The sequence below is a fragment of the Temnothorax nylanderi genome, unplaced genomic scaffold, assembly GCF_030848795.1.
Source record: "Temnothorax nylanderi isolate EJ_2023f unplaced genomic scaffold, tnyl_v1.0 TNYL_tig0516_pilon, whole genome shotgun sequence".
Lineage (NCBI taxonomy): Eukaryota > Metazoa > Arthropoda > Insecta > Hymenoptera > Formicidae > Temnothorax > Temnothorax nylanderi.
Window position 1 is genome coordinate 18,898 of NW_027249578.1, and position 13,180 is coordinate 32,077.

The window sequence follows — 13,180 nt, forward strand, 5'->3', positions numbered from 1 at the left end:
CTCTGGGTTCGGCTGAAAGCGATTAATTTATGAAATAATACATAAAATAATCGGCGTAAAAAATAAAACTCTATGCACTTATTGCATATTATTCAGATGCTTTTAAAATATCGTACTCTCGAATTAGGTGCTCCTACCCATATTTTAAGAAAAAACTCAACTTATTACAACTCAGTGGAGTACTTTTATGAAACTAAATGCAATAATTGTAGTCCTACATATACAGGAAACACAGGGAGACTACTTGAACATAGAATTAATGAACATAAAAACAATATTTATGGAGATGATGAGAATACAGAGGACTTCTTTACATAGAGTTAAAACAGGACGCAATTTCAATTTTAAAAACACAATATAAGTTAATTTTGAAACTTATATTGTTTTTAAATTTTTTTTTACAGTTTTTCGATTTAACAATTATAACAAAAAGTAGTATATCGATTATTCTCAACCACTTTCTAAACTTTTATTTTTCATTGCAGTTAAAATTAGCCGAATATGCCAGGAAGATTTATTACAGAAAACTTTACACTTATGCAATTATACGGTTAAGAAATTAATCGATTTTATTTCAAAATTAGTATTTAGAATTTGAGTTCACTATATTGGATCCATTATTTTCAATTTGTAGATTTCGACCTTAGATTCGTAATCAGCGACCTTAAAAACAATCAGATAAAAATTTTATACAAGATTTGCAACATTTTTACAATTTGCTTTCGCCATATTGGGTCCGCCATTTTGAATTCATAAATTTCGACCTCTGATTCGTGATTAGTTACTTCGAAAACCTCCCAGATATACATTTTTATAAGATGTCCTACATTTTTACAATTTGATTCCGCCATATTGTATCCGCCATTTTGAATTGCTTAATTTCAACCTCAGATTCGTAATCAGCGACATCGAAAACCGTTTATGCATTTCTTCCGACCCAATAAACAGTTTTATGGATGACAAGGGTAAGGTGATTGGTCTGCACATCAATTTTTTATTAACTTCGACAGTTGATTATTAATGAACAATTGTTTTTTTTTTAAATCGGGCTCGACAAAGTTGTAGAGAATTTTATTACGCACATTAAAAAAAACGTTTATTTTGGTCAAGAATTGCAGTCTAAAAGGTAGTTTGTCCGCGAAACTACCACTTGGCCCCACTGTGCGCCGTGTCCCTCTCCTCGTCGCAGTGGTGACATTTTGTAGTAGCCTCCTTTCCAATTCTGTGCAGGTACACACCAAAACAACCATGTCCGGTAAGCACCTGCACAGCATGATAAGACACCCCGTGCTTCCGACTGTCTAGCCATTCTGCTAGACAGGGTCGGATGGCATCGACGGTCCTCTGGCCAAACTCGCAATTAGCGAGATAGTTCTGCCATTTCCCAACGAGGACCGTCTTTTCCTGGACTCTGATTAATTGACGGGCCCTGGGCACTATCTGTCCTCCCCCGGCTCGCAGCTCTTTCGTACGACGGTATACTTCGGCGTACTGTCGAGCTGCGAGCTCTTGTGGGGGAGGCCCGCCAGGGCCGTCGCCGCCGCGTGCGAGACCGTGCAATATGCACGTGACACTCGTTGGGCCAATGGGTGCTGCACCTGCCACAGCCTCATTTGAATGAGGCGCGACCTTTCCGCAGCAGCCACCCAGACTGGTGCGCCGTAGAGCGTCACGGCATGCACGGTCGCGGCGTAGAGTCGGCGAGCACGACCGCTCGCCCCTCCCAGGTTAGGCATGAGCCTAACCAGGCTATTTGCCACCCCTTTAGCCCTGGGAGTTAGGCGAGCGAAATGCTCGCCGAAACTCCAGGTGCCATCCAACCAGAGGCCCAAGACCTTCATGTGGGCCTCCACGGAAACTCGGGTTCCCTCCACCTCGATGTGGGCCACTGGTGGGCCCCCCATGGACTTGTCGTGGAAAAACACGGCTTGTGTCTTCTGGGGAGCCATTCTTAGACCCACTTCACGCATAGCGGCTACTACGGTCCTCACTGCGACGTTTGCCTTTGCGATTGCCTCCTCCCAATTGTCGCCCTCGACTCCCAGGACTGTATCGTCGGCGAAGACGTTCAGCCAACAGCCCGGGAGGAGGGCGACGCGGAGTACATAGTCGTACCCTAGGTTTCACAGGAGCGGGTCCAGCACCGACCCCTGCGGAACCCTCCGCACGACCAACTTGACCATGATGTTGCCGTCTTGGTCTGTATAGACCAACTGCCTGTCCCGGAGATAGTCATATATTGCGGCTATCAAGTAAGGAGGGACGCCGTGGTACAAGAGCGCCCTCCTTATTACCGGCCATGGCAGGGTGTTAAACGCGTTAGCTATGTCGAACCCGACACACAGCAACACCCTGCCGGCCTCCGCCGCGGCTTCCGAGAGGGCCATGATGCGTAGGATAGCATCCACGGTTGACCTGCCCTCTCGAAAGCCATACTGGTCCTGGGATAAGTCAGGACCAGTCCGGGACAAATGCTGGACGATTCGGTCGGCGATGACTCTCTCAAAGAGTTTGCCGACCTCGTCCAGCAGGCAAATTGGTCTATACGCCGACGGCTGGTCGGCGGGCTTCCCCGGTTTAGGGAGGAGGACCAATCGCGCCATCTTCCAAGCATGGGGGAACCGGCCCAGCCTGAGGCACTTGGTGAACAAACCACGCAAGTGCTCAGCCAGCTCCCCCGTGACCAAGGACCAGGCTTTCCCGGAAACCCCATTAGGACCCGGAGCCTTGCCAGCCTTTAGTCTTTTTCCTGCCTTTTTCATCTCGTCCATGGAGACCTCGAGCTCCTCGTCCCACTCCGTATCGGGCGAAGCGGGACCCCCCTCGGCCCTCTCCCCCGGATCGTCGGGGAAGAGGGTGTTGATTACTTCTTCGAGGAACTCGGGTTCCATGGACTCCGTGACCGGGGGCAATTTATTGAGGACCATTTTATAAGGGCGCCCCCATGGATCTTCGTGTAGGTCCTGAAGGAGTTCCAGCCACGAACGGTCCTTGGCCTGCTTGATGGCCCAGGACCGCTTTGCGGAGCGGTACTCTACTCCTGCATCTTCAAAACGTCGCGGCTGCTTGTGCTGGGCTCTCCTAGCCCGCAGCCAGCAACGTCTTGCGTGGACGGAGGAGCGCCGTAATTCGGCGATCTCCTCCGTCCACCAGTATGCTGCCTTACGCGGATGTGGTCTGGATCGGGGCATGGCGACGTCACATGCCGCGGTCATGATGTCGCCGATCCTTTTTACGACCACATCCACATCATCAGACGTATTCAGTACGTCGTCAACCCATAATAAAGCGTGGATGGAGGCCCTTAATAGGTCCCCATCCAGCTTCTTAAGCGCCCATCGCGGGAAGCGTAACTCCGCTTCTTTGCGGCGGGCCTGGACTTCCGGAAGGGTGACCGGGAGACCCATCTCAATAAAGAGATGGTCCGAGAGGGTTTCGATCTCCTCGGCCACCCTCCAACCCTCCACCCTGCGGGCAATGTATGGGCTGGCCCAGGTGAGGTTGTGACCGGACTAACGATTGAAATTATCTGAAAATATTATATGAGCCACTTACTCGGGCTGAAAATACGGTCGCCACTGTATTTTGAGCTTAAACACAGAAAGCATAAGTAATTGCGTTGCCCCGTCCTTCCTTCTAGCGATATGGCTGCCGTCTTCTATGCCGCGGACGTGTTCAAGTTCAAGGCCGTCGGCCACGTCCTTGTTATGCGAAGCGTACTCTACGGTGGATAGGATATTCACAGGGTCGCGAATAATCACTCGTGTTATTATAAACAATAACAATTTAATTTCTTTGGGTTACAGTTTTCTTCTTGATCGCGGACGCGTTCGCTCGCACGCTGAGATACGTCGAGTATTTATTGCACGTCGTTACCGGCGATATAAAGCTAATTACGACTCTAAGTCGTTCCACGTGCCGCGCTGGATATTCCCCGTGAACACCCGTCGTCGCGTATACACGAATAAATCAATACTATTAATCACGCTCTTATCGTAGGCGGCTACGGGATAAGTTCAACGGGCTCGGGATTGTATTGCGAAAACAGTCTGGTATGAACGTGTTAACGCGCCGATGTCTCGCGAAGAACTGTCCGGGAGGAACGGGTCTCGTTCTCCCACTTTGGGTGTCGCGCAGGCGTAGAGCCTCCCATTTAGGCGCGAAGGTTGTTACAAGGCGCGCGTTAACTCTATTGACCAATGGTGTCGCCGGATGATGGGCGACACGATCCCTCATGCCTTTTGGCCAATCACGGCACGCTGAGCCGATACACTGGCTCAGCTTTCAAGAATGTTGAAAAGCTGGCTCCCGGTTGGACGACGGACATTCGCTATCGCTCGACCTTCACGGAGCGTGAACCAATGCCGTCGTCGCGTATGCACGAAGTGCACGTTCGCGAGTAAGTCACTCGGAACGACTTCCGAGTGACCGGAAATAGGTCAACGTGACGTCCCACGACTCTACAAGTAAGTATACATTATCAGAATCAGTTAAACTAATTCTCTCTTTTCTTTCAGGTACCCGGACTTCGTAGGATCGTCTCGCCCAATCAATGGACTGGTAAGTATCAAAGGTAAGTATAAAAATGTAGTACGTCTTAATTCTAACGCAATCGCTAAAATAATCTAAATCTTAATCAAATCGACAGGGAATATGTGTAAAATAATATAAAGATTGTAATTAACACGTTTGAGCCGTATCTCGCTACTCGGAGTAATACTCGTCTCTCATTGGTCGGCCTTGAGCGTCTGAATGTGGAAAATAGCACAAAGTGCTCTGATTGGCTGATGGCCTTGCTATTCCGTAAAATAATCTGAAATATGTCAAAATTGCCAGGAATCACTCCTATTGGCTGTCGCTGTGAACAAAGTATTGAAATCTTGCAAATAAACTGAAAACATGGTAAAATGATATAAAATCGCCGGGGACTCTTCCCATTGGCTGTCTTAACTCGAAAGTGTTATAAAATAATAAACTGTTGTAAAATCTCCTTCCGTGACCCTATTGGTCGACTAATCTGCCTTTTGGCCAAATAACTTGAAACATGCAAAATATTATAAAAACGACTTATCGCTACTCGGGAACCAATCGTGGTTCGATCTCGGTACTTAATAATAATATGTAGAACGTGTATATGGTAAAAAGTGTCCTGATGATGTTTATATCAGGGAATGTAATTATTATAGGAAAAAATATGATTATTGTTACTATTAAATACTCTTTGAACTTCATCTTAGCTGAATTATGTAAATACACTGAATAATGTAAAAATGTCAAATATATTATAAAAACGGTAAAGATTATTAATATTAGAACAAGAAGTTTGAGTCGCCAGTAGATAATTAAAAATTACTAAAGATGTTGTAATCGACCCAACTGGCCAAATTTATTAATCGAAAAACGCTACGTTTCGACCGAGGATCCGGTCCTTTTCAAGCGTGTATACAAAACTCACAAATGTCGATTAGTCAAGCATAATGCCCTAACTACACCGAATCTAAAAGCTAAACGACAAAAAATTAATTCGCAATTAAGTGAAAATTATATCAATATTATACAAAACCGAAACTTACATATTTGTGCGTCGGAATCTAAGTAATAACAAATTCGTTGAACGGTATATTTCGTGAAATGTTTGTAACATGACATAGCAGAGCGGTGGTAAAATTTAGACTGATGAGCCTGACACTTATAAACAGACTGGTGCCGTAAACAATAAAAGGCAAGAACATAGAGAGGGAAGCAGCGGAGAGGAGAAACCAGCTATATTTCTTTTATGATATGTTCGTAGAGAACGTTAAGATTCTCCGTGTCCTTTTGCAAATTGATGGTGTCGTCAAATTTTTTAATAAAAAACATCTCCGCTATTTCTCTCTTTCTGGTCTGTCCTTCCTTATGTAATATTTCAGGTTTTCCCCAGTCAAAATCATGCCCATAGGATATTCGGTGTTCACTCACTACAGAAAGATTGCTAGCGTGTTTTCTAATATCGCTCTGGTGTTCCCTGAGACGCGTACACAGATGCCTTTTAGTCTGCCCTATATATGTGGCCCTACAATCCCTGCAGTTAATTTTGTACACTATGTCAGTTTGTTTTAGGTCGTTAATTCTGTCTTTGCCCCGTCTTATTAAGCAATCAAGTTTTTTAGGAACCGTGAATAAGGTAGTGATGTGGAGTTCATTTAAAGTACGGCAAATGCTATCACTCAACGTTTTTATATAGGGTAAAGGTATGCAGTTCTTAAAATCAAAAGTTGTGTTATTGTCAGTGGGAGTATTAAGTGTGTTGTTACGTGTTTTGAGAGTGTTTAGACGTTTGGCAATGTGTTTATTAACGATTGGTTTAGGAAAACTGTTGTTGTTCAAAATTTCTTTAATTATTTTAATATTGCCATCGTGGAATTTTTCATTAGAAAGTAAAACAGCGCGATCAACCCATATTTTGGGTTGGTTACTGAAATTAAGGGATATCTGGTTGAATTTATTGTATGACTTGAAACTTGCATTTGCTTATACCTGAGTCTGTGATTGGCTCTTACTCTACTGAACTGAATTTCAAGGATTTTATGTTATATTATTTATTACTCTTTTCTGGGACTGGTAGGAATATGTGTGACGATTGTGTATATTAGTCTATTTATCTTGTGTTGTCTTTTAATGTATCGCTCTTACTTGCTAACGCGTACAATAGTATATAAAATTGTCAGGACTCGTAATCCGTCCAAAGTAAAACTTGAAAACTAAAACTTAACTCTGTAGAATCTATCTCTACTCTCACGATTGCACATGCAAATATAAAACTCTTTATAAAAATGAATGTCTCTTATGCCACTATGCTGTTATGAATAAAATATAAATGAAAATGTTACGTCGCCCGGATTTTATGCCTCCGTGGCTCCTGATTGGTCCATTTGGACCATGCTCTCGTCGACCTCGTCCATTCGCTGGCTGGTCAACGTCTCGTCTGCCTCGCCGTTTCCAGCGGGCTGTTCCTCCTCTGCCTGTATAATCGCCTCTGCCACCGCCTCTGGTATCTGTTCCAGGATCTGCTCGGCTGACACGCTTTCGAAGCTGATGTCCTCCGTGGTTACCTCTGGCTAATTGGTCGCCTCCCCGTCTCGCGTTGACGGCTCCGCCATGCCCAGATCCCCGGTTGACTTCTGAACCTCTCGATTGGCTGGCAGGCTCGGCCGCTGCAATCTGGTCTCGACGATGGAACGGAGGGTCTAACCTCCGATTCCAAGGTCTATTATAGACCCACCTCGGTGCCTCACGCAGGTCTGGACGTTGCCCGAGTTTAATAAGGAAAGTCCCAGGCCCGCCGCCCAATCTTCCAGGATCCTACCCCGGGCGTCCGTGGCCGGGGAGCCCCACAACACCGACTTGACGTTGAAATTCCCGGCCACTAGGTCTTGCTGTCCGGTAAATAGGATCCTTCTTAAACAGGCCCCTAGGTCTGTTAGGACCCTCTCGTAATAGGCCGTGTCCTGGTTGGGGGATACGTAAACCCCCCCACGACTACACGGCCCCATTTGACTACGACATACCCGTCACCTGCCTCAACTCGAGAACAGGCGACGGGTACTTCCGTCTGCCTCCACGTTATGGCTACCAAGCCGCACCGACTACCCGCCCACAACGCGGGGTTTGGCGGAATCCAGTACGGCTCGGCAGCCACTCCCAGGCCACACCCGCGCTCCGCCATGGTGTGGAGAAACACATCCTGCGAAGCGCGGGCGTATTTAAGATTTGCTTGGAGAAGGCGGTGTAGGGGCATTAATAGAATTCCCCTTCACCAAAGGCCTCCTCCCCCTTCGCTTCCCGTTGTGCCTCTTCGGGCAGTGCCGCGGTCTGCTGGCCCTCCGCTTCTTGCCCGCTCAGTTCGGGCGCTTTTGATGGAGTCGGCGTCGGCAGTGGGGTCCTCTGCGGCGACGCCATAGGCTCCTTGTCTACCTCGTTGTTGCCCTGCTTGGTTGCCTGTACTTGAACAGGGGCCGGTGGTGGCAGCTGATTTGTTTGCCCCACTGTATCTTTGCCCCTGTTCTTCCTTTTCCTCTGAGCTAAGGGCCTTTCCTCTGCGTCCCCGGTATTGTCTGCAGCCGGAGCCGATCGTTTAACCGGCTGTCTACCGGGAATCTGTAGGTCCACCGTCTCCATATTGGTGATCCTTGGTATGAGACGGGAGGGCTCCAAGGGCTCATCTACGTCCATCTTCTCTTCGCCCTTACTTTTCGAGGGCTTAGTTTTGGCGGCGCCTCCGGCCATTCTAGGTTTAACCTTCTTTTTGGCCGGGGCGCACGCTTTTCCTCCCGCGCGGTGTCCCGATGGTTTCCCCAGATCCGCGCACACGGGGCACCTGGGGGCCGCGTAGCAGTTCCGGGCCAGGTGGTTATCGGCACCGCACCTGTAACACCGGGAACTGCGATCAGTCTTACTCGTGCACTGGGCGCGGACATGACCCCCCTCCAGGCATCTAAAGCACTGAAGGGGTCTCGCGTCCAGTGCCTGCACCCGGGCAACAAACCAGCCCACCTGCAGCCGCCCGCCCGCCTTAAGAATGGCGTTGACGGCCGCAAGAGGGCACTTCACCCAAGCGGTATTAAGTCCGTTGGGCCCTCTGCGCAATGGCCCAACCTGGACCTGCGTAGGTAGACAGCCGCCCTTGCTCGCTATAACTGCTATTATATCGCCCTCCGTAGCCGAATCCTCAAGGTCGAGGATTCGGAGTTCGCCCGTTTTCATGGGTCTAGTAATCTTGACCTTGGGGCGACCCTCGAACAGTTTGGCGAGCTGTTCTGCCAAAATGTCCGCCTTGGGGGCGTTATCCCTCCCTGGGATTTCAATTATGAGGGCCCCCGTTTGGGCCCTCTTGGGTTTGAATCCCGTCGTAAATCTCAGCTCGCTGGGATTAATCTTTGCGCGTGCCTCACGGAGGAGCTCCTCATAGTTTCCATCCGTGCTGGTGATGGTCACTGCCACGCTACGCGGCAGCTTCAGATTGACCACCTTGTTGGACTTCTCAGCCGCGGCCCTGTTGTTTGGTTTGTTAGCCGTTTTATTGGCCGATCTAACCGGTGCAGGCTTAGTCGAGGCGGACGTTCCCCTAGCTGGGGGAGCTCCACCAGCGTTTCCGCCCTTGTTGGTCGTCGGCTGCTTCCCAGTCTTCTCCTTCTTCCTCGTCACTGTCGCCCAGGCTTCTTGTTCAGCCCTGGGGTTTTGCTTTGACGAGGAAGATGTGGCGGGGGGGGGCCTTATTCGTCTGCTTTTGGTTAGCAGTACTAGTGGCCTTCGATCCCGTGGCCTTGGCCTTGCCACCCTTGGTGGTTTTCTTAGCGGCCTCGGCGAAGGAAGGTTTCGGCAATGCTTTACCCTTCCCACTCACCGATTGTTTCGCTATGCTGCCGCCGTTTGCCTTGGTCGCCATCTCCTTCTGATTAAGAGAAGGGGCTTTGCCGGCAGCTGACACCGCTGCGTTCCTCTGCCCATTCGGCAAAGCAGCACCTTGGTTGGCCCCCAGTTTGTTCATTAACGCGACAAACATTCCCTCGAGTTTCTCGATTCGGGAGTTTACCAGGTCTGCCTCCGATTGTGCTCCATGGGCGTAGCACCTTTCGGTGGAACTGCTCCCTCCAGAACAGTCGACTTTCCACCGATGGCAGGTCTGATCACCGGTGGCATCCCTTCGGGGTCGAGCTGTTGAAGGATTTGCTGTCTCTTTTCCTCGGCAGCCTCCTTCTCCCTCCTCTCAGCGCTATCATCCTCGTCATCGGAAGATTCAGGGAAGGTATTTTTCCTCGCTCTTCTTCTCGTGCGCTTCTCCAAGATCGGTGAAGGTGGATTGGGAATGTCTCGGACCATCTCCACCTCTATCGTGTCTTCCCTCCTTAGCGACAACGCCTTCTCCACGCTTTCTCGCAGTCTGGCGTTATCTTCTCTCAGAGCCGCCACTTGTACGCGGAGCTCTTCCATCTCCACGTCTCTGGCTGTCTAGCTCTCTTGTCCCAATCGGGTGACCAGGTGTGTTACTGCCGCCGTGATCGTAGCGGCCGCATCATTCAGATGCTTCTGGTCAGTACCCTTGAGGCACTTTGCCGTGGTGCATATTTTGTCCACCTTACGGACAGCCTCGAGTATTCTGCCAGGGAGGTCGTTTGTCAGAGCTAACTTAAGCTCCTCCAGTCTCTCGACCTCCCTGATCTCTGTTCTTCGAAAGATCTGCCACCGCGGATGGATCCGCCAGATCGCGGAGCCTTTTCTCCTCTTTTAGCCTTTCCTTACGGACGAGAAGTGCCTTTTTCACCTCCCAATCACCCGTAATTACAGGCCTTCCTCTCTTTTTCTCTGTGTCTTTCGTCCAGAGCTTACCGTCGATTGGGTTGACGTAAACCGACGTGTCTGAGACGTCAGGATCATCGTCCTCCTCTATGGAGTCCACGTCCACCATTGTGGCGTCAGAGGCTTCCGGGTCGGAGTCTACCAAAGTCGAATTAGCCCTGTCCAGGAACTTCTTCGACTCATCCAGAATTTCGTCAATCCTCGACCACCGCTTAGTATAAGCTGGGGCCAGGAAGGTCCCGTCCTTTCCCTTGTTTGCCAAGGGAGCGTCAGTACCAGGGGTGTTCTCCTGTGAGGACTTGGCAGCCCTCTCGCGCGCGCTCTTGGGACCCCCAAGTTTCCTTGGAGGCATCCTAGAGGTGCTCTTGGACCTCCCCCTATTGGCGGCGATAGCCATTTCGCCCGTTGCGCTCGCCGACAACGCACCGGGTAGCCCATCGCATGCTAACAACGAGGGTGTGGCTGGGACAATACCCACCTCCCGCCGGCCCCTGGGTTCCGATCTCAGGGAGTTTATTTCCTTTTTGTCACACATTTTATATATTTTTTTTAGTTGGTTTATTTTCGGGGTGGCCTTCTCCTAGGCTGGTTGGCTTTCTAGCCTCACGAGCCCAGCCTGCCCGAGCTTGGGTATCCCCGGGTTCGCCAAATTCGAATCGGGAACGCCCACCGGAAGCTCCGGCAGCCGCACCTGACTCCTGGGAGCACCGCCCGCGCATCGACGCCAACCGGAGAGGCTCCGACCATCCCCTCCACGGGCTAAGCGAGAGGACCGGCCGAGCAAGCTCGATCCCGGCCTCCCGCCGCCCGAGAGGACAGGGGTACATGGACCTCCCCAGCAGACGCCACCGACGGGCAAACCGTAAGCGCCGCCGGCCCTCGTTGCCGACGGCAGGGACACCACCGGCCCTAACCAGAAAACGTCCTGGCGGCCCGGTGCGTCCTTCCTCCCGGGGTTGCCCGGCTCCGACCTCGGATCATTTCCGAGCGGCCCGGACAACCCCCGGTGAGCCCGCAATCCCACGATCTGCCGGAGCACCGGCGTGCAATGATCGTGAGATTGTCCCTCATCCTGCCGGAGCACCGGCGTGCAATGGATGGAGGAAGGCCCACCCCGTCCCGATTGCCGGTGGAAGCATAACAAGCCCCTAACGGTCCCGGCCGACCGGGCGTTTGAAGTCAGGGTCGCCATCCCCTACCGGCTGTTGGAATCTGGGTGGCCGAAGCCAGACCCAGACTCCTAAGCAGGGCAGCCGGTCCCCCGGTTTTCTGTCAGGGTTTTCCTTCCCTTAGGACGGTTGGGAGAGCCAAGGCTTTTTCCTCACGGCACCGTCCGGTCCGAGCAAACTTTTTATAGAGGGCGCCTCCCTCGCGAGTCCCCGAAGGAACTCCCCGGCCTCCGCCAGTCGAAGACTGACGAAGGTTACGGTACTGGTGTGCTCGGGACCCCGGGTGCGCAAGTACCCGTATCGGGGGAGGCTCCTAGGGGCCCCTAAGGGCCCCCGGTGGCCTCCCCCGACCCCTGGGTAAAACCTTTTTTTTAAAAATGGAGAAATTTTCGACTACCGGCCAATCCTGACCGACAGCTCCCTCTGTGTGGGAGGGGAAAGACTCCCTCACCCTCCGGAAGGAGGAGTGAGGGGAATGTGGGATTTTTACCCACTAAAACTCCACAGGTGACCGTCTCTGCGTCGATGGGGGCGCCCGGGAACTTGTTATAATTGCATCCGGAACGCCCCCCGACGCCAAGCCCTTATGGGGCTGCCTCCTATGAGCTGTTGTACAGCTCATGGCTCATAGGAGCCCTTGTTTATCGATTGTGGCAGGATGTGGCTACCACCCATCCCGCCACACCTCCCGTTGTTGGTGGGAGGTTGGTTCGACGCCCCGTCTCCCGCCAGGGTCGCCGAACCTCCCATACTCCGGGATCCCCCCAGTCGGAGGGGAGTAACCCGAAGGTACAGCTCGTGCTCGTGTCGCGCCCGAAAGCGCGGCGCTAATACCACTGGCTTGCCAGTGAGTAAAGGCGGGTGAATTGTAAAAGTCCACGCCCTTGTGTGAATCTAATGGGAGAGGTCCGGCGGGGAAGGAGGATCTACCTCCCCACGGCGGATCCTCTCCGCTTCCTCTTTGGCGGACATCACCTGGCCGCAAAAGGCCAGGAATGCCCGCCACTTCGTCTCATTCCCGACCACAGCCGCCACTATAGCCGGGAGGGAAAGGTCATCTCCGACCTCCCCCCGCAGGACACGGCGCTGCTCAGCCCACGCAGGGCAATCCTTGAGCGTGTGCTGCGCCGTGTCCCTCTTCTCGTCGCAGTGATGACACTGGGTTGTGGCCTCCTTCTCGATTCGGTGCAGGTACACACCGAAACACCCGTGTCCAGTGAGCACCTGCACCATATGATACGATAGCCCGTATCTCCGACTGTCTAGCCAATCCGCCAGACAGGGTCGGATGGCGTTTACGGTCCTCTGGCCAAAATCACAGTTGGCAAGCCAACCTTGCCAACGTCTGACCAGGACCGCCTTCTCCTGGAGCCTAATCAGCAGACGAGCCCTGGGCAGGACCTGTTCTCCCCCGGCTTGCAGCTCTCGAGTACGCCTATGCACTTCAGCGTACTGTCGAGCCGCAAGCTCCAATGGGAGAAGGCCCGCCAGAGCCGTCGCCGCCGCGTGTGACACCGTGCTATACGCTCGTGACACTCGCAGGGCAATGCAACGCTGCACCTGCCTGAGCTGCGCCTTGATTTGGCGCGAGCTCTCCGCCGCTGACGCCCAGACAGGGGCGCCATAGAGCGTCACGGCATGCACGGTCGCGGCATAGAGTCGGCGAGCCCGACCGC

At 51.6% G+C, this 13,180-nt stretch overlaps 1 protein-coding gene and 1 long non-coding RNA gene across 2 annotated transcripts; both read right to left on the reverse strand.

Moving 5' to 3' along the window:
* Positions 1-1,436: 1,436 nt before the first annotated feature.
* Positions 1,437-1,949, reverse strand: LOC139783566 (uncharacterized). The gene has a single exon (XM_071722729.1). It carries the CDS (start codon positions 1,947-1,949, stop codon positions 1,437-1,439), a length of 513 nt encoding a protein of 170 aa, XP_071578830.1.
* A 3,408-nt stretch (positions 1,950-5,357) lies between these two features.
* LOC139783565 (uncharacterized) lies at positions 5,358-6,406 on the reverse strand. Its single transcript, XR_011721317.1, has 2 exons — positions 5,574-6,406; positions 5,358-5,504 (listed from the first exon to the last, which is right to left on the reverse strand). It is a non-coding gene; the product is annotated as an uncharacterized lncRNA (long non-coding RNA).
* Positions 6,407-13,180: the final 6,774 nt, after the last annotated feature.

Bases quoted from the DNA above. Each gene is read 5' to 3' on its own strand.
- LOC139783566 (XM_071722729.1), bottom strand. From the start codon at position 1,949: ATGGCTCCCCAGAAGACACAAGCCGTGTTTTTCCACGACAAGTCCATG.